General features: G+C 41.7%; 3 protein-coding genes across 7 annotated transcripts in view; 2 read left to right on the forward strand and 1 right to left on the reverse strand.

Annotated features, from left to right (window-relative positions):
* LOC121151628 (ERI1 exoribonuclease 2-like) overlaps window positions 1–8,117 on the forward strand; it is a 40,359-nt gene extending 32,242 nt beyond the window's left edge. Inside the window, exon 10 of one of the 2 annotated variants that reach the window (XR_005883185.1) lies at window positions 8,055–8,117. The gene's annotated coding sequence lies outside the window, so the exon portion shown is untranslated. Of the gene's footprint in view, window positions 1–1,389; window positions 1,773–8,054 lie in introns of those variants that run through there. The other variant, XR_005883186.1, reaches the window with a different exon arrangement.
* On the forward strand, window positions 6,369–20,404 carry THUMPD1 (THUMP domain containing 1). Of its 4 annotated transcripts, XR_005883188.1 has the most exons (6): window positions 6,369–6,625; window positions 8,055–8,229; window positions 10,115–10,363; window positions 10,773–11,185; window positions 11,684–11,765; window positions 20,322–20,404. XR_005883188.1 is itself a non-coding variant. In XM_040973239.1 (5 exons), exons 1-4 carry the CDS (start codon window positions 6,395–6,397, stop codon window positions 11,180–11,182), a joined length of 1,065 nt encoding a protein of 354 aa, XP_040829173.1. In that variant the 5' UTR covers window positions 6,369–6,394; the 3' UTR covers window positions 11,183–11,185; window positions 11,684–12,020. The 4 variants fall into 4 exon arrangements, 2 of the variants coding, with proteins under 2 accessions (XP_040829173.1, XP_040829172.1); XR_005883187.1 differs by having other exon boundaries at window positions 10,773–11,765; window positions 20,322–20,390; XM_040973239.1 differs by lacking the exon at window positions 20,322–20,404 and having other exon boundaries at window positions 11,684–12,020.
* Window positions 15,561–21,083, reverse strand: part of ACSM4 (acyl-CoA synthetase medium chain family member 4) — a 50,505-nt gene continuing 44,982 nt past the window's right edge. The window contains exons 26-27 of the mRNA XM_040973723.1: window positions 20,152–20,271; window positions 15,561–15,647 (exon numbers count right to left, since the gene is read on the reverse strand). Coding sequence (XP_040829657.1) covers window positions 15,561–15,647; window positions 20,152–20,271 — 207 coding nt within the window. The remainder of the gene's footprint in view (window positions 15,648–20,151; window positions 20,272–21,083) is intronic.

Here is a 21,083-nt window from a genome sequence, read left to right on the forward strand (position 1 = left end):
GGAGGGTACCTACTCATGATTGCCAAGTAAGCATGGAAGTTTGGGTTTTCTGCTGAGGCTTCAGTGCCACTTGAGTGTAGAGGGAGAAGAATCTGTTCTCTGTTACTTCTAGGTGACTGAGAGAGCTCAGTTTTCCACGTGCACTCTGCCATTTGCAAAAACAGCCGAAACAGAAAGGGTCTATCACCTTTCCCTTCCCCTCCTGTAAAGTAAATCACAAATCTCTCTCAAGATGGGCCTTCCCTCGACCCAGAGAAAAGGAACATCTCTTACCTCCAAAGACACAGGCATGTAGAGAAGATCTGAACAGAGAAGCCTTGCTACATTTTCTACAGTTAATATTTTTTGCTATTCATTTCCATTAGCTCAGACTACTGTGTCCGTGCACACTTCTCCACAGCTATCAAACCTAAGCATAAAAGTACACAAGTGTACTTCTTTGTTTGGGCCTTTGTTTCTGAATGCGCTTGTGTCATGTAAAACTGGCAGCAAATAAAACTGTGTGCCTTTCTCTTTTTAATCTGTCTTTTGTTTTGCTAGCCTTGACCATGAACCTTGAATGAGTGAGCAAATGATGTTTCTGTTTCTCTCCTGGATTATCTATTAACCAAATTTTTATATTGAGTCATTAGAGAAATTTAATGGTGGAATATTAGAGACATTCCATTTAGTCATCTCTGGTTAATATTGTACTTAAGGTCCCTGACAGCCATTTCAGATTAAGGACTGGAATATAAGAACTTTATATGTTCTTGTTCACCACCAAATTTCAGTTAAGTAAAATAGCAAATAATACACAATAGGCATTTGTTAAATGAAAAGTGAAGAGGGCATGTTATAAAAATGATATTCTTGAAAAAAATGAAAAAATTTAAAATAATGCATAAATAGATAAGTCAGTCATTTTTAAATTTTTATTTATTTTTATTGGAAAGGCAAATTTACAGAGGAGATCTTCCATTCGCTGGCTCACTCTGCAGGTGACCTCAGTGACTAACAAGAGTCATTTTTCTATTTAAACTATGTCAATTTATACCTACTTTGAGTTGAAACAGTTGACATGTTTATTTCCTCCTATCTCTGGGGCTGTAGACATTTATTCTTCCTATACTTTAATTTTTGTCTTTAGCTGAATTTAACATCTTGTAGGGATTTTTCTTTCACAATGGGATTATAATAAGTATTCTGCTTAGTTGTTAACTGTCCATTGACTATAAATGGAGAATAACTTGACATTGTGTAAGTTCTTGTGTTAGTACTCCTTTTTCTGAAAAAGAAAAAAGAAAGAAAAACTTCATCTTAATCCAGTTGTTTTGTTAGACAATACTTTGGAAGAAGCACAGAGCCAGCTGAGCGCATTTTTCCTGATGCATGACTGTTTTTTGCTAGTCCCAGAAAGGAGCTCAAAGCCCTGGACACTCTAAATCCTTGGAATCTCCTGAGTGAGAGAGGCATCTTTTTGTGTTCCTGGATCTCTTCGATCGTACCTGAATGAATGCCAACAGGAAACCTCCAAATGGCAAGACCAACTACATGGTTGAAGGGTTGGAAATTGAAGCCCTTCCCATCATGGTGGGCAGGAAGGGAGCCTGAAAATTGTGATCAAAGATCCAATTTATCATGTGTGATGAAGCTTCAGCAAAAATACAGTGGCACTGCCTGGGTGGTGAACACATAACCTGATAAGCCCTGATTCCATGTGGGAAAAGGCACTGAAGCTCTGCCTCCCAGAACTTTCTCTATGTGTTTTTTCAGTTAATAGGTCCTGAGTTTTACCTCTTATGGTGAAGCTGTAGTAAATATGACATATTGCTTTTCTGAGGTCTGTGAAACTGTGCTAGTGAATTAACAAACACAGGGGTCATGGAACCCTCTGATTTTGTAACCAATTGGTGAGGTCTCCCACAGGAGTGCAGGCTGCTGTCATCTCCTGTGTCAGGTCGCACTAGCTGGGCTGGGAGCAGAACCTGGAATTCCACTGTAGCGATCTAACAGGGACATATGCTTCTGCTTGATGGCCTTTCCTGGGTGACTCCTCTGAGCAGGGATTCTGGATGAACCCAGGCGCTCCCCTGTCCCTAGGCAGATGCTCTGAAATGAGCTGGCTGACTAGAAGTGACAGATCTAGGGTATGGGAAAGAGACAGTAAGTAAGCTGTAGGTTTGGGCTTAGAGGCAGCTTACATTACTTCTGCCTTTGTTTCAGTGGTCACCCTTACTTCCAGGAGGCTAAGAAGTAAGCCTGGCTGTGGGTCCAGTACTTTGTGAATGCCAGTCACACTTTAACTCACAAGGCTAATATATACATATGCTTAAAATGAAAGCTACAGAATTATTTACTAAAATGTAATAAGGCATGATCTCCACGTGTTGCAAAACAAGCCCGGGGTGTGAGGAGATGGTTGGGATGGATATTTATAACATTTTTACAAGTTTGAGCTCAAAACTGTTTTTCCCCATTTTTCTTTTCCTGTATTGCCGAATCCTATACACACTCCTGTCCCTTAGTGACACTTTCGATGATTCCGCAACTTCCAAGTTATTTTCACTTAAAGTTCATCTACTCAGTGTACATTGTTCCTTTGCCTTCTCCTCAGCATAGGCTTGTGTGTTGGGAGCTGCATGGGCTGAGAGGTTGTCTGGACTCATCGGCTCCTCCTGCTCCAGCCTGTGGGACAGAGGCGCACGTCCTTATCTGTCTCTAACTCACCTTTCTCTCTCATTATTCTCCACTTGGAAACCACCAGAAACTCACACATCTGTGGAATTACCTGTCTTGGACTGTAGGTGGGTCTTCTGCTGGCCTCCCCTACACCTATCTGACTTTATCTGCCCTGCCATCTGTCCCTTCTTCCCTTTCTGGCTCAGTTCCTCCGAGGGGAATGTGATGCCAATTTCTTCTTTAAGCCATTTCTAATCTTTATGGGTGATCACCTTGATGTCCCTTTTAGCAAAGGATATTTAAAAAACAAAAGAATAACAAAAAACCCTTATTCTCCTTTAGCTCCTCCCCAGACTTCTTACATCGTCTGAGGAAAGGCTGGGGCATTTGGACAGAAGTGGCAGGACCAGTTGAGTCACCTTTTTGCAAAGTTGCAGAGATTTGTGCCACTTAATCTTTGTTTACCATTCTGTTTGTAAAGGAAAGAACCGAGGTTTAATACCTCCTTATCCTTGGCGTTGGACTTTAGAATAAAAATGTGGAGAAAAGGCATAAAGTAGAACTATCTAATGATTTTTTTAAATTTGTTTATTTTTATTGGAAAGTCAGATATATAGAGAGAGAGGAGGAGAGACAGAGAGGAAGATCTTCCGTCCGATGATTCACTCCCTAAGTGAGTGCAACAGCCAGAGCTGAGGCAATCTAAAGTAAGGAGCCAGGAGCTTCTTCCAGGTCTCCCACATGTGAGTGCAGGGACCCAAGGCTTTGGGCTGTCCTCAACTGCCTTCCCAGGCCACAAGCAAAGAGCTTTATGGGAAGTGGAGCTGCTGGGATCAGAACCGGCACCCACATGGGATCCCAGCGCGTTCAAGGTGAGGACTTTAGCCACTGAGCCACCACACTAGGCCCTCTAATGATCACTTTGATATATAATGGAATTAAAACATATACACACATTTGTGTACAAATATATATGCTAGAATACGTTTAAAAAGCTGTAGCAAATATAATTAAAAGTTTATTTTGGTGCAGAAATATTTTTGAAATTTGTATATAGTTTTTTCCACAATCTACATTTCCATGAGCTTTTAGAAAACTCCTTACATATGCTCATGTATGTTCCCTTTTAAAACATGAATTGCGGGGGCGCAATTTTATAGTATAGACGGTTAAACCACCACCTGCAATCCCAGTGTCCCATATAGGTGTTGGCTCCTTTCCTGGATGCTCCAGTTCTAATCCAACACCCTGCTAATGTGCCTGGAGAGCAGAGGAAGATGGTCCAAGTGCTTTGGGCCCCTGAACCCATATGGGAGGTCAGGAAGAAGCTCTTGACTTCTGCCTGGCCATTGTAACCCGTTGAGCAGTAGACCAGTGGATGGGAAATCTCTTTCTCTCTCTTAGTGACTCTGCTTTTGAAGTAAACAAATCTTTAAAAACAAAACAAACAAAAAAACCCACCGTGAATTGGTTCATTTTACATATGTCTTTGATTTCTTCCCCACATTTTACAGTATATCTTGTAGACTTCCCATGCTAAGGTCTTAACTGTAATCAGAGTGCCAGTTCTAGCCCTGGCTATTTTTCTTCCTATCACACATCCTTGTAATTCACCTTGGAAGCAGCAGATGTTGGCCATCCACACGAGTGACCTGTAGAGACTTCCTGGCTTCTGGCCTCAGCCTTTTGTAACCATTTGGTATGTAAACGAGAATATCTCTCTCTTCTCCCCTCCCTTATTCATTCAGTCTCTACAAGAGATCAGACACTTAGGAGAGCTGTGTAGGCTGCACATAACAGCATGAGTCAGGCCAAACGTGACTTCTCTGGAGTTAGACCCAAGTTCAAATAGGAAAGGAGACTTTGGGGTGAGTCCCTTACATAGTTTGTCAGTGAGATGAAAGGGCAAGTGTAGCAAGTAATGTGGCTAAGGCTACACAACGAATGGAACACATTACATACCGTTCATTAAAATGTGACAAAAACCGCTCGGTGGAGGTAAGGCATGTTGGTGCTATGTGTTTTTATCTATTGTACTTTATGTTATTATTTTTTTTTAATTTCCTGCACCTGGCACAGCAGCCTAGTGGCTAAAGTCGTCACCTTGAATGCTCTGGCATCCCATATGGGCACCAGTTTTAATCTCAGCAGCCTCGCTTCCCATCCAGCTCCCTGCTTGTGGCCTGGAAAAGCAGTTGAGGATGGCCCAAAGTCTTGGGACCCTGCACCTTCATGGGAGACCCAGAAGAAGCTCTTGGCTCCTGGCTTTGGATCAGCACAGCACCGGCCGTTGTGGTCTATTGGGGAGTGAATCATGATACAGAAGATCTTCTCTGTGTATCTGACTTTGCAGTAAAAAAATAAATCTTAAAAAAATCCCTTCTGGTTGCCTTCTTAAAGGCAATAATCTTTTTAAAATTTATTTATTTACTTATTTATTACAAAGTCAGATACACAGAGAGGAGGAGAGACAGAGGGGAAGATAAACAAACTAAATAAACTACTTTCTTCAAATTGTTGCTTAAGAAATCACTTCCAAGAGAAAAAATATCACTTCTATAATTAGGGCACTCTGAGAGGATGTGAACATTTTCCATTTACCTTAGGCTACACCATGGAATGTTGATAAGTTAACATTTTATTATCCAGAACTCTGATCTTAATTGTACTGACCAAAGCAAAAGAATCTAGTAGGGAAAAAAAACTTAGGGCCTAACGCGGTAACCTAATGGGATCCCATATGGGTGCTGGTTGATGTCCTGGCTGCTCCACTTCCCATCCAGCTCTCTGCTTGTGGCCTGGCAAAAATAATAGAGGATGATCCAAAGCCTCAGAACCCTACACCCGTGTCGGATACCCAGAAAAAGCTCCTGGCTCTTTTATCTGTCCTATTTTTCTTGTGCATCTGGAGTCGTGCACAAGAGCACTAGAATAAAGTCTACTGAATACAGATTTCCAAGGAACAAACAAGTAGGGTGATTTTAAGGCCCACTGGTCTGACAGGCAATCACTGGGGGCTGGTACAATAGATTAACAAGCAAGTCCTCCAGCTCCAAGCACCAGCATCCTAGATGGACGCTGCTTTCTGTACCGGCTGCTCCACTTCCCATCCAGTTCCCTCCTCTGTGGGAAAGCAGTGGAGGATGGCCCAAAGCCTTGGAATCCTGCATCTGTGTGGGAGGACAAGGGAAGTCTCCTGGCTCCTAGCTTCGAATCAGCTCAGCTCGTGCTGTTTTGGCCATCTGGGGAGTGAACCAACGGATGGAAGATCATTGCCTCTGTCTCCTCTTCTTTCTATGGATTTGCTTTTCCAGTAAAAATAAATTAATCTTTAAAATATAGAAAAATAAAGGCAATCAGTAGTGTCTTGCTCGGCGAATGGCCCCAGCTCTGAGCGGCACACATAGGTGCTCCAGAACGGAAAGCATGAACAAGAAAGAATATACGAAACGGTTGCTCTCCAGCAAGATCTATATGCAACGGGTCCAGACTCTGCCGGTTGCGTCCGCGCGGCACAGCCAAGCCTGCCAGTCACCGCGAGGAGCAGGGAAGAGGCGAGCCTTGCGTCCACCTTATGCGGCCCGCCGGCCGGCTTTAGGACCCCGCGCCGCACAGAGGGCCTTGGCGGCGGGTTCGGGTGGGCCGGCGCGCTCTTCTGACGTAACAGGTCAGCGACGGAGAAGACGCTGTTCGCCGTGAGGAGACGTTGGTCTCACCTCAGCTGAGTGGCACTATGGCCGACTGCGCCCAACAACCCGCCCAGGCTGGTGGGGGGAAGCGCAAAAATAGGGCCCAGTACGTGCAGGCCAAACGAGCTCGGCGCTGCGACGGCGGCGGGCCCAGGCAGTTAGAGCCCGGGTTACAGGGCATCCTCATCACGTGCAACATGAACGAGCGCAAGTGCGTGGAGGAGGCCTACAGCCTGCTCAACGAGTACGGCGACGACATGTATGGGCCAGAAAAGGTACCGGCCCCCGGGGCGCGGGTGGGCGGAGGAAGCGCTGGAAGGCCGAGCTGCTCTCCACGCCTGCGCGCCGCGAGTGGGAAGCCTGGCCTCCCGTGTGTCCGCGGGGCCTGCCGTGTGTCCGCGTGGCCTCCCGTGGGTCCACGTGGCCTCGCGTGTATCCGCGGGGCCTGCCGTGTGTCCACGGGGCCTCCCGTGTGTCCGCGTGGCATCGCGTGTGTGTCCGACCAGCCGTGTGTGGTGTGTAATTGTGGCCTCTGGTGTGTGCAGGGGCCTGCAGTGTAGGCATGTGGCCTGGTACAGTCTGGCTCTTGGGCTCAAAGCCTTTGCCTCTGAACTTCACTTTCGCTCTCACTCAGTTGGACTGCCCATTTACTGTTTGCTTCCTGCGGATGGGGGATGTGCCGAAGCTCTTTAGGAAATACTGCTTCTAACCAGTCTCATATAAACTTGGCTCTTACAGTGTGTGTGTCTGTGTGTCCAGCTGCTGTCACAGTGGCTTCAGTGGCAGTTCCAGTTACATTTGAAATACACATAAAGATACATCTTAAAAAGTAGGCCCCTTTTGGGCCCGGCATGGTGGCCTAGTAGCCAAAATCCTCTCCTTGAATGCGCCGGGATCCTGTACGGGCGTCGGTTCTAATCCCAGCAGCCCCGCTTCCCGTCCAGCTCCCTGCCTGTGGCCTGGGAAAGCTGTCGAAGACCACACAAAGCCTGGGAACCCTGTACGGGTGTGCGAGACCTGGAAGAAGCTCCTGGCTTTGGATCATCTCAGCTCTTGCCATTGGGGAGTGAATAAGCATACGGAAGAGCTTCCTCTCTGTCTCTCTTCCTCTGTATATCTGACTTTCCAATGAAAAAATTAATAAATCTTTTTTAAAAAGTTTTTTTGAAATTCATGTGTACAGTGATTTTAAAATAGACATTTTCCCCCAATTTTGAACGCTTCGTATATGCATGGATTTTACAATTTTTGTGAAGCAGAGTTATGTAATCCAGCTTTATTCCGTTTTCTACAAGCCTTGTGAAGTATCCTCGTGCGTCATAGGGTGTAAAGAAAGCTCCATAAATGTGTAATTATTATAGTCAGTCTGATCTCACCAGAAAGAGGTTGTCATACATCCAGCACAGATGCCTAGGTGTGGTATTAAGGCCAGTCCTGAAATAATTCAGTTGGCGAGCTCATTTCTGTCTTTCCCAGACTGTCACAGTACTTCTGCTGATGTGCCTGAGAACAGTTTCCAATTATGTGCATGAAAGTCTGAGGAAGCTCCCACCTGCTGTTGAAGGGAGTGGTGTAGCAGTCTATTAGTAAAAAGCTTTATAGTCAGAGCTGAGCCTTCTGCCTCTGGGAGTTTCATATAAGTAGCTAATGATAGTGTTGAAATATGAGCTGTTGGGTCATTTCTCATTAGTTTTGTGCAAACAGTTTATAGACAAGGATCCACAACCCTCTGGCAGTGAGGGAGATGACGATGACGCAGAGGCTGCTCTGAAGAAAGAAGTTGGTGACCTTAAGGCATCTACGGAGATGAGGCTGAGAAGATTCCAGTCAGTGGAAAGTGGAGCAAATAACGTAGTGTTCATCAGGACACTCGGAATAGGTGAGTCTGACCAACACCCTTAGGGATTCTTAATTTCATGATATCTGGACGTGTGCCTTTCTTAGGGAATGCTAAGTTTCATGGTCCCGGTGCAGTGGCCTAGTGGCTAAAGTCCTCGCCTTAAACATGCCAGGATCCCATTTGGGTGCCAGTTCTAATCCCAGCAGCTCCACTTCCCATCCAGCTCCCTGCTTGTGGCCTGGGAAAGCAGTGCAGGATGGCCCAATACTTTGGGATCCTGCACCCGTGTGGGAGACCTGGAGGAGGTTCCTGGGTGCGATCATTTAGGGAGTGACTCATTGGACGGAAGATCTTCCTCTCTATCTCTCCTTCTCTATATATATATATATCTAACTTTGTAATAAAACTAAATAAATCTTTAAAAAAAATAGTTTCATGAACATGGCTCAGTTTAGCATTTCATCACAGCCTACATTTTATTGTCAGTAGATGTATATAGCAATAGAATAGGGTGTTGAACTTGTGCACTACATGGTTCTGGGATTCCTTTCAGAATGGGAACTTTGAGGCTGACACCGTGCCATACTAAGTTAAGCCTCTTCCTACAGTACAGGCACCTCATATGGATACTGCTGCTCTGTTTGCATTCCAGCTCCCTGTTAGTGTGCCTAGGAAAGCAGTAAAGGATGCCCAACTCCTTGGTCCCATGTGTCCACATGGGAGATCCAGAAGAAGCTCCAGTCTCCTTGATTCACACCAGCTGAACTCCAGCTGTTGCAACCATTTTAGTACTGAATCAGAGGATGGAAGAGCTCTCTCTCTCTCTCATTTCTCCCTCTCCCTATAAAATCTGCCTTTCAATTAAAGGGAATAAAACTTTATAAGAAAGAAAATAATAAAATAATCTAGACTTCTGCATTAACTTAGCTAACCTATTACTTAAAAAATTGTTTTTCAGGAATTTATTTTTATTGGAAAGTCAGATTCACAGAGGGAAGGGGAGACATATCTTCTATCTGCTCACTCCCCAGATGGCTACAGTGGCCAGAGCTGAGCCATTCTCAAGACAGGAGCTAGGAGCTTGTTCCAAGTCTCGGACATGGATAGAGGGTCCCAAGGCTTTGTGCCATCCTCCACTGCTTCCCAGGCCACAAGCAGGGAGTGAAGTGGGAAGCCGAGCAGCTGGAATCCAAACTAGGAACTCGTATGGGATGCCGACAATTAAGGATCTATCCTGATAGATCTATCCTAACTGATCTATCCTGTCACACAATAATTATAATTTTTAAGAGACTTTCAAGGATTTTTTTTCTGTAAAACTGCAATATTTTTTGCTTGTTAATTGCTGCTAGAGGAAATAGTAACTGGTTGTTGCAGTTGAATAAAGATATTGCAAGATGTTAACTTGTGTCTCCCAAAACAACTTTTTGATAAAGATATTTTCACTGCATTTGCCCTCAGCATTCGAAAAAGTCAGTTTTATTTATGTGAAAGGCAGAGTGACAAAATCTTCCATGCGTTGATTCACTTCCCACCCTAAACATGAGCAGCAGCTGGGCCTGAATCAAGAGAAAGCCTAGAACTCAGGGTGTTCCACGTGGGTGACAGGGACCCAAACACATGAGCCATCACCTCCTAGCAGGAAGTTGAATCAAAAACAGAAGCAGGAATCAATGCCAGACACTGATAGCAAATATGGGTATGCTAACTAGCATCTTGACCTGTTGTGCCAGCACTCATGCCAAAGGATTGCTTTTAATGAAAGCTGTAGATGTGAAGTTGATATACACAGTGAGCACTGAAGAGAAGATAAATGGGGAAAAAATGACTAAAGATTCATTTAAACTGTTAATAAGAATTTCTTTTAGTTACTACCAATGAGAATGTCTGATTTATTCTTTCTGTTTTGATGTTTTTCTTTTAGAACCTGAGAAATTGGTGCATCATATTCTCCAGGATATGTATAAAACTAAGAAGAAGAAGACCCGAGTCATCTTGAGAATGTTACCCATCTCAGGCACATGCAAAGCTTTCTTGGAAGATATGAAAAAATATGCGGAAACATTCCTGGAACCTTGGTTTAAAGCTCCAAACAAAGGGACATTTCAAATTGTATACAAATCTCGAAATAATAGTCATGTCAATAGAGAAGAGGTTATCAAAGAATTAGCAGGTATGTTTCTTAATTAATTTACATAGTTGTACAAAAAACTTGTTTTTAAGATGTGTGTGTTTTTTTTTTCCTGGAGATTTATGGCTTAGCATTTTTGACTACAGAACAAGTAGGCTAAAATGGCCTTAAATATAACAAACCTGATTTCAGTATGATGAATAGGGGATTTTCTAGTAGTTGTGTTTTTCAAATTTAGATTGAATTTTTTTATAATAAAGTGCTTTTATTGCATGCCTCAGGATTTCAGTTTTGTTTGTTGAAAGGATTCAGCAGATTCAGTGTAAGTCCACATGGAACAATGAACTTGTATATGTTGTCTTTTAACAATTCTTAAAGGATAAATTATTTTGTAATTCATCATATTAATGGTATTCTTTTTAGGCTAAGTGTTTTCCTATTTTTGTTGCAGGAGTCGTGGGGAGCCTCAATTCAGAAAATAAAGTGGATCTCACGAATCCACAGTACACGGTGGTAGTAGAAATCATCAAAGCTGTCTGTTGCTTGAGTGTTGTGAAAGATTACATATTGTTCAGAAAGTACAATCTCCAGGAGGTGGTGAAGAGCACCAAGGACCCATCCCAGCTCCACACAAAGCAAGGAAATGGGAAAGAAGTAAAACTGGAATCTGATGACAAGTTGAATCAGAATGATCCAGCAGCTAGGGAAGATAACCAGCAGGGCGTAGCAGACAGCAGTGAGGAGCCCAGACAGACAAATCCGACCTCAGAGACTCAGGTGGCACATGAGGGAGGAACTAAACCTGAACCTGCCAGTCAAATCACAGACGGACCCCAGTCAGATACAACTGATGTCTCATAGGAGGTAACTGGTTGTTGGTGGTACAGTTTACAGTGAGTTCCAGGCAAATTGTCAACTGAAAATGTTTTTGACCTTTGTGTGCTGCATAATGCTATTCTTAAAAGTATTGATCTCATGCAGGAAGCCCTGCAATAGTTCCTGTTAGAATCTTTCAGTCCTACATGGCAGCATGTTAAGATCCACAAGCTGCTGCAAGGAGGGTACTTGCTACCGATAGGAGGATGACTTTGGCTTCTCCTTCATGATTACCTCCCAGCTTCCCCTTTGACACTGCCAGCTGACCCAGGGGAGTCAACAAGCTTGCTGAAGTGAAAGAATCTTAGGAAAATTTATTCATTCTAAAGAAGCAATTTTTGTGTTTTTGTGTACTCTTGTTCATGTTGCAGAAGCATAGATTGGGTGGGTTAGAAATGATTTATTTGGTGTTTTTGTATTTGTGTTTTTCTTGTTAGATCTATTTTTAATATTTTAACATTTCTTTGTATAAAAAACTCCTGACAGTTCATTGCTGCAGTTTTTGAAGGCAAGATGTGAGGTGGAAGAGGACGATCATAGGCATAGACCTACAGACATTGCTGATAAGGTTAGTGGTTAAGAAGTATGGTCTTTGAGTTCATTTAATACACCAATACAACCGAGAACACAAAGAAATTCTGTACAATGAAAGCTACCTCTCCAGGGTTTTGCATGGACACTCCTCATGCCATCATGCCTTACCTGGTGTATTAGAGTCCAAAATTTAGTAATTGTCCAAACAATTGTAAATCACAGCCATTTGACAAGTAAGGATGTTAGTTATTTTGAATGCATTCTGGAATATTAAAAGAGTAAAGCTGTTGTTCAAAAAAGTTTAAAGATTTAACAAGCAAGTTATTTATTAGCGGAACTCGTCCCAAAGAAAATATACATGGTCGGTGAAAATATAATGATATCAACATGGAAACAGTAGGGTGGTGCTCTGCGTGGTAGCCTAGCAGCTAAAGTCCTTGCCTTGCACCCCCGAGATCCCATATGGGTGCTGATTCTATTTCTAGCAGCCCCACTTTGGGAAGTGGGGCTCCCTGCCTGTGACCTGGGAAAGCAATGGAGGACCGCCCAAAGTCTTGAGTTCCTGCACCCAAGCGAGAGAACTGGAGGAAGCTACTGGCTCCTGGCTTTGGATTGGCTCTGGGTGTTGCAGCCACTTGGGGAGTGAATCAGCGGATGGAAGATCTTCCTCTCTGTATATCTGACTTTCCAATTAAAAAAGAAAAACAAACAAAACAGTAGGGTAATACACAGTATAAAAAAATTGAAGCCTTTACTTCGGTTTAACAGGTTTATTTACCTTATATCATATTATGCTCAAGAGCTTTGGCTAACTGGAACACAGCATCTTTTCTGTCTGTTGATTGAGTGAATAGTTGCCATACTGTAGCATTTGAGCGATTTGTGAATGGTGATGACATCTAAAATTTTTTGAAAGCTTGTTCTATAGGCCAATGTATATTTCATGTGTATCTCATCTAAAAACCAAGGGTCATCCTGGTGCACCATCAGTGGTTGACTGTAACAAATTTTACCCTCTATTTAATGACAAGAATTGCTGATGTTAGAGCATACTGCGCTCTTCAGAGAGTTCTTGGTATTAAGAACTTGGGAGATGAAATGAAAGACATTCTAAAAATGCTAGAAAAAAATGGTGAACTCCACTGAAGACCTACTTATGCTAAAATGTTGAACAAACAAACCCAAAACTAAACCTGGTCAAAGAAGAGACATAAATCCCCTCCTCCATGCAACAACCTAGAGATTTACCAGGGGCAGACTTCTTGACTGTTTGATTCTAAATGCAAATTGTCCTGTACTTAGAATAATTGTAGACCAGACTTTGCTAAAGAGGCTCCTGGCTTCGGATCAGCACAGTACCAGCCATTGCGGTCACTTGGGGAGTGAATCACTTGGGGAATTAAACACTGTAAATGCAAGAATGGCTGCAGAAACCTAGCCAACTTAGCATACGTTTTTATCAGTGAATAAGCAATCCAGAAAGTTAAAAATCCTAGAAAGAAGCTGTTTGTTAAAGTGACAATTTTATATCTGACAAGCAACTGAGTCTAGAAAACTCACATCAGGAGTTGCCAAGAGAACAATTGAAATGTTTCTGCAGCAGGCCCAAGAACAAATAATACAAAAGATCTCAAATCCACCTGGGAAAATAACCATGCCCAGTTGAATAGCATGTCCTCTTATTTTGCCAGCACTATTGCACAACTGATTGAGAAGCTCCTGGAAATCTGCTTAACCTAAGGCTGTCTCAGAAGTATTCGGCCATAGCTGGCAGATCTGAATTTCTGTGAAATAGGAGTATCTTTCAACTAAATGCTCTTGTTCACCATGAGTATTCTCTGAATTTTTGCTTTCTTTCAAGGACTCCTTATAAAACAACTGCAAAAGGCTGACAGAGGCAAGCACAAACCAAGTCTGCAAACTGTTATCCGGATTGAGAATATGAAAGGGATTTTGGAGATGGGTTTGTTCTGAAACTTTAAAAGGCTAGGCAGTGATGTGAATGTTAAGGTCCTGCACAGGTGGCTGTGATAATTCAACATGGAATGGGGACCTCATTTTCTGTCCTACCTTAATTGTACTGAAGGTAAACCATGCTAGAAGGGCTTGGGAGGGACAAGGAGAGCAGGCAGCACCTTGCTAATGTGGTTGGGGCAGGAACTTCTTTAAGTATCTCCAGATATGTAAAATGTTACCTTTTCAGGAGAATAAAATGTTCCTGAAATGATGATAGACGTTATTAGCATCATGTGGAAGAACAGGGAAGATAGGGTCTTGGTGCCTTCATCAGCTGATTTGCTATATGACAAGGACACTTTTATTTTGATAGTGCAGGACAAAGGGACTGGCCATATACCTACCCAACGTACAACTTTATGGAACTGGGTGAAGCTGCTAGTGTATAGAGCAATTTTGACGGTACAGTTTGTTTTTATTTGATTTGTATTTATTTGGTAAAATCTGAGTGTAACACAAGGTCAAGCTACTCCCCCAGTAACACAATATTGTGTTTTGTTGGAATCTGAATTTATTCATTGATTTTTCTCAGCTTTGTCAACTATTTTCTTGACATCTCAGTATTTATAAATGACCAGAATCCAGGGTAGCAATTTATTGAGGCTTTTAGGGGGCAGGGAGAGGTGCAAGGAGTTGCTGTTCAGCTTTTTATTTTTAAGATAGGTATGTTTGTTGACAAAACAATGTTATTTTTTAGTATACTATCTTGCTCTATATACTAAACACTTAAACTTGTTCTTTAAACATGTTTTTCTTGGGTATTGTTTTCAAATGCTATTTTGACATGTATTTTGGATTTGCTGTAGCCAGATACTCAACTTTTTTTTGTAACTCCTGATATTTTCAGAAAAAGCAAAATAAATTTGTTCCCCAAAGATTTGTGTTTTGTACTTTCTTGTTATTTCTGAGTCTTAATAATTTCTTGCACTTGTACATCATAAAGTATTTGTGTGATTTTAAAAAATCATGTAGATGGGGCCCAATGCGGTGGCGCAAGTGGTTAAGGTCCTTGCCTTGCATGCCTGGGATCCCATATGGGCTCCGGTTCTAATCCCACCAGCCCCACTTCCCATCCAGCTCCCTGCCTGTGGCCTGGGAAAGCAGTCAAGGACGGCCCGAGGCTTTGGGACCCTGTACCTGCGTGGGAGACCCGGAAGAGGCTCCTGGCTTCGGATCGGCATAGCATCGGGTCGTTGCGCTCATTTGTGGAGTGAATCATCGGACGGAAGATCTTCCTCTTTGTCTCTCCTCTCTATATATCCGCCTTTCCAATAAAAATAGAATAAATCTTTTTTAAAAAAAATAATGTAGATGGTTCTAAATATATATATTGTAGGTTCTAAATATATATATTGTATTGAATAAAGGTTTTTTTTTTTAGTAATGTTCTTAAATAATTCAAGTTTCAGATATTTTAAAGTGAATTTGTTTCAAATGATTTAATTTTGTTAGTGCTTTGGTGTCAAAAATGTTATAAAAAGCTGTCAGACACATTCTGCTAGAATAATTCTTCACTTTAATTGGGTATAAGAAAAATGAAAGATTGGTATATATGGTTCTTTTTATGAAATCATTTGAATTCTGCTATTTTATGCATTATAGATAATTATAATTATTAGATTAGTCAGTTTTGTCATTTTAACAATTTTCTTCCCGAGTGTTGTTAGATTTTTATTTTCTTAATAGTGTTTCAGGCAATTACAGAACCCTAACAGATTATCAACTAGGAAAAAATCCTTGAATGTTTTTAGCTTAGTAGTCATTTCATTAAAAGCAACTGTGTTGCTGCTTTGTCCTGTAGTTTTGTTTGAAGCTATCTTCGTCCCCATTCTTTGTCTCTTAAAACATTGCGTTTGATTTTTCCAGTGATGGTCTTTGGAAGTTCATCAACAAATTCCATCTAATTGAAAGAAAAACACATTATGAGACATTTGATCCCATTTTGACTTAATGATCATTACAGTAACAGAATTTTTATGAAATTCCTCAGTTTGATAGTCTGGAGCTTAGTCTTAGTCTAAGCTGTTTGAATTTTGTGGACATGAGAATGTTATTCCCATATGTGCTATAACTCCTATATCCTAGTCCTTCCCCTGGTTTTAACAGCCTAGTACCTCTACTGCCTTGGAAAATGGAGACCTTACCTAAATCCAAAAAGAAAATAAATTCTTGGTTTTTGGACTTTTTAGGAACTGTGCTTTGTATATTCTGAGGAGCAAAATTTTTTTAAGTATAATTTGCAGTACATGTGATGTTGCTGCCTTAAGATACCCTCAGACGTTTCTGAAAACCAAAGTGCTATTGATTGAAATATTAAAATGGTTAAAACCAATAAATAAAACAATGTTTCATTATCGCCGGTGTGATAGCTCAGTCAGCTAATAATCCTCTGCCTTCAAGTGTCAGCATCCCGTGTTGGTGTCAGTTCATATCCTGTCCATCCAGCTCCTTGTTCATTATGGGAAAGCAGTGGAGAATAGTTCAAAGCCTGGGGAGGCCACAACTGAGTGAAAGACATAGAAAGAGCCCTTGGCTCCTGGCTTTGAATCGTTTCAGCTCCAGCCATTGTGGTCTTTTGGGGAGCGAACCAGTAGATGAATGATCTTTCTTGTCTTCTCTGTAAATCTGCCTTTCCAATAAAAATAAGTTTTTTTAAATCCATTTTTACTTGTATTACCAAATTCTTACGTTGAAGAGAACTACCTTTTGGATGAAATAAGTTCAACTAAAGATGAACCAAAAGGATCTCGGCTCTAGAAGGAAATGGAAGTGCTGTCTCTGTATAGAATTGTTCTTAAATCCTTACCTATGGTGCCAGCATCACTTACAGATGCCAGTTCAAGTCCCAGCTGCCTGCTTATGGCTGGGAAAGGAGCAGAGTAGGGCTCAAGTCCTTGGACCCCTGTACACATGTGGGAGTCCTAGAAGAAGATACTGTCTCCTGGCTTCAGATCTGCCCAGCTCCAGCCATTGGAGCCATCTGGGGAGTATATGAGTAGACGGAAGATTTTGTCTTTTAGGGGTTTCAGAAGATTGCACAGTTTCTTTGGATGCCACCTTCTTCCTAACTAAATTGTGTGAAAGTTATTTAAAGGCACATGTTTTTAAGTTTCAGTGTATTATGTCAGAAAGTACTAAGAAGTGAATGAGTTAATCCTTAGTCTCTAAGAAGCAAGGCACATGGCAATTGCAATGGAATGCTCTACTTAGTGCTATAGTGATTCTTAATTTTACATAGATATCTATGTTCTAGATTTATAGAATCCTATTATGAAACATTTCAAAGCAAATTCTTAGTGCTAAACAAATTGAAAAGGTGTTTTCTAAAATAAGCTGCTATTAAAGTCAATCCAATAAAATCAAAGGGGTCTTCAAAGAGTTCTTGGGAAATAAATATAATGAAAAATTAGACCTAGCACGATAGCTCAGTGGCTAAATCCTCTACTTCCCATCCAGCTCCCTGCTTATGGCATGGGGAAGCAGCAGAGGATGGCTATAGCCTTAGGATATTGCACCCATGTGCAAAACCTGGAAACAGTTCCTGGCTTCAGATCAGCTCAGCTCCAGTCATTGTAACCACTTGAGGAGTGAACCAGCAGACAAGATGTTTCTAAAAATTTGCCTTTCCAATAAAAATACTTTTTTAAGATTAATTTTAGAAGTCAGATAAACACAAAGGAGGAGAGACTGGAAGATCTTCATTCACTGATTCACTTCCCAAGTGGCTGCAATGGCCGGAGGTGAGCCAGTCCAAAGCCATGAGCCAGGAGTTTCTTCCAGGTGGCCTGCATGCATGCAGGAACCCATGGCCTTGGGCCGTCCTCGACTGCTTTCCTAGGCTACAAGCAGGGACCTGATGGGAAGTGGGGCTGTTGGGATTGAAACGTGTGCCCATATGGCATCCCAGCGCATGCAAGGAGAGAACTTTAGCCAGTAGGCTACTGTGCTGGGCCCAGAAAATAAATTTGTAAAGGCATGCATGAATTTCAGTTTTTGGCCACTCTTCCCATCTCCTCGTCCCCAAATGGCTACTAACTTGTTACAACATGGCTGGAGAATATTATTTGAAGCAATAAAAAGGCCAAGAAATCACTTTAAAAATAGCTATCAGGCTAATATGAATTCTACTACCCTTGAGGCAAGAACAAATATCAAATTGATAGTCAAACTTGGGTGGAGGAATGCCATTACTCGTGGCTTACAGTAAGTTCGTGGTGATAATCTGAAGAAATCAGCTTAAAATGTGTAATTCATTTTAAGACTGAGGTGATGTTGAAGATAAAGCCCATGGTGTTAGACCATCCACCTCAATTTGAGAAGAAAAAATTTATTGTTCCTGCCCTAGTTGAACAGGACTGACACCAATATCAGATTTATCAATTGGCTTGAATTACAAAGTTTTTTTTTAAGATTTATTTTTATTATTATTTTTAATTGGAAAGGCCAATATACAGAGAGGAAAGACAGGAAGATCTTCTGTCCGATGATTCACTCCCCAAGTCAGCACAATGACCGATACTATGCCGAACCGAAGCCAGGAGCCTCTTCCGGGTCTCCCACACGGGTGCAGGGTCCCAAAGCTTTGGGCCGTCCTTGACTGCTTTCCCGGGCCACAGGCAGGGAGCTGGATGGGAAGTGGGGCTGCTGGGATAGAACCAGCGCCCATATGGGATCCCGGGCGTGCAAGGCGAGGACCTTAACCACTTGCGCCACCGCGCTGGGCCCGAATTACAAAGTTTTGACAAAAAAAAAAAAAATGAAGCAAACCTTCTGCTTGATGGTATAAAATTACTGTTCCCAGATCAATTGCAAACAGCAGCAAGCACAGCTTTCAGTGGAATTTGTCAACAAATGGGAGCAAGACCCTGAAAGACTTCCTTGAGAAGTGGGCATAGTGGGCAGAGATACCACCTTGTAACACCATATGGGTATCCCATATGCGTGCTAGTTTGTGTGCTTATTGTACAACTTTGAATCCAAAACCCTGCCAATGGCCTGAGAAAGCAACAGAGAAGGCTAAGTGCTGTGGCCTGTGGCTCCTGCCCCGCGCATGGGAGAACCCCCCAATGAAGCTCCTCGCTCTTAGCTTTGGCTCTGCCTGAACCATTGAAGTCATCTCGGAATTAATCAGGATGTCTTTCCCTCTCTATCTAACTGACTTTCAAGTAGAAAAATGCATAGTTAGTAAACGAATTGTGATAGGAAATGAAACATTTCCAATACAATCTGACAACAAAGCACAATCCAAGGAATGGTTACCAAGAGGTGGAAGTGATTCAATCCAAGCAAAACCACACTGGTCTAGAGCAAAAGTCACAGCAGTAGCTTTGTCTGTTGACCTTTAGTAGGGTCAAAAGCAATAACTGAAAATCTACTTATGAGGAGAGTGTTTCGTAAAAGCCAAAGCTTTAGCAGAAAAATGCTGGAGAAAACTTAATCAGGAAGTTCTCCAAAACGGCAGTGCCCCTGCCCCCCTCATCAAACAAGGGCCATTTGTGAGTTGGAGGGAAAGGATTAGGCAGCCACCTTAGAAACCTGGTTTGGCTCCCACTGACTTTTCTGATCTTAAAAATCTCTAAAGGACACCCATTTTCTATAGTTGATAAAAGTGGAAGACTGCATTGACAGTGTGAAATCTCTAGGATCCTTTTTATTTTTAAGGATACAATTCCATAGGCTCTGGGATTTCTTTTATCCCCTCTCTAAATTCCCCCTCCCCAACCTCCTGATTTCCCCTGTATTATTACAATAACATAGTCCTTCATCAGCAGTTGTAAATCCATCATTCTGCTATTTAAGTGTATGCATGGACAATGGCAGAGTCCAGAATCCTATTGTCAGGATACGTTCAAATGATTCATTGGGAGTTCATCTTTGATTTGAAAGTAGAGATAGAAGATCCTCCGTTCTTTAGCGATGCACTAAATGGCTGGTATCATTGCTTACAAAAATATCTCATGCTTTATGGAAATTATATTGAAAAAGCAATTTGTTAGATTCTTTTTCATTGGAAAGGCAGCTTTACAGAAAGGAGAGACAGAGAGGAAGATCTTCCATTCACTGGTTCAGTTCCCAAATGGCTGCAACAGCCAGAGCTGAGCCAATCTGAAGCCAGGAGGAAGGAGATTTTTATGGGTTTCTCACTTGGGTGTGAGGGCCCAAGGCTTTGGACCATCCTCCACTGCTTTCCCAGGTCATAAGCAGGAAGCTAGAAGGGAAGTGGAACAGCCAAGACACCAACTGGCACCCATATGGGATCCCAACACTTGCAAGGTGCGGATTGAGCCATTGAGCCATTACATTGGACACTATTTTTAATGCCATATTTCCGTAAACATTTTGAAGTCCCCTCGTATTAACATAAATGCTAGTTTGGTAACATAAACAATAGGCGAAATCCTTACCTTTCTTGGATACTTATAAGGTGCAGTTGATTTTTTAACATGATCCTGAAGCTCAAGAGTTAATTTCTCTAGATTGGAAGATTTAAAGGGGATGGATAAAACAACAAAAGCTTTCACCACCTGCAATTTAAAAAAAAAAGTAAATTGATGTTATCTTGTTTGTTTTTCAGACACACGATTAGTTCTGGATTGCAAATGTCAAGGGTCATCTTTGAATGAAGCTTGGATGCAATTATAAAGTAAGTTTACAGTCTAGTTACAGCTGTCATAATTATATGTCACATATGTATTTAATATGTTGGTCAAAGAGATTCCATATGTTGTATAGAAAAGGCAGTCCTTGATTTACAGATGGCCACTGACTGTCAGATCCATATTGTTAGAAGATCCATATTGTTATGACATTGTTATGTCATAGAGGGACAAATGGAGACTCTAGAGAATATGAAGAATATGAATGTAGGGCATTTGGAGAAATCTAATCAGGGAAAGAGTATATATCAGGAAAGATTGATACATCTCTAAGAGTTCTTTCTTGCCTTTCATTTTTTTGTTCTTTTGCAATACAATTTGATACTCAGTAGTTACATAATATTTGAAAATAGAAGCATAGTATATATATTATTATTCCTAACATTAATTTCCAGTTAGTGTTGATTTCTACTATTCAGCTGCCATCTTATTGAGAGAATGAGAATGTGTTGGCAAAAGGAAAATCCTTTGGAGAATGGAATAGATCAAGAATTGAGAGTGTACAAGAAATGAGAGTGTGGTACTCATAGACGCTGAAGTAATTCATTGGCATGTGAGGATGCAGAAAGAGATGTGTGGAAGGATGCTGGTAGACACACCATTTTGACATCTTGCAACTTGCTGATTCTTTGAAAACTGCCATGAGTAAAGGAAGTTTATTCCATCTCTAGGGCTTCTAG

Source organism: Ochotona curzoniae, unplaced genomic scaffold (genome assembly GCF_017591425.1).
Source record: "Ochotona curzoniae isolate NIBS_2020 unplaced genomic scaffold, NIBS_Ocur_1.0 contig_2321, whole genome shotgun sequence".
Lineage (NCBI taxonomy): Eukaryota > Metazoa > Chordata > Mammalia > Lagomorpha > Ochotonidae > Ochotona > Ochotona curzoniae.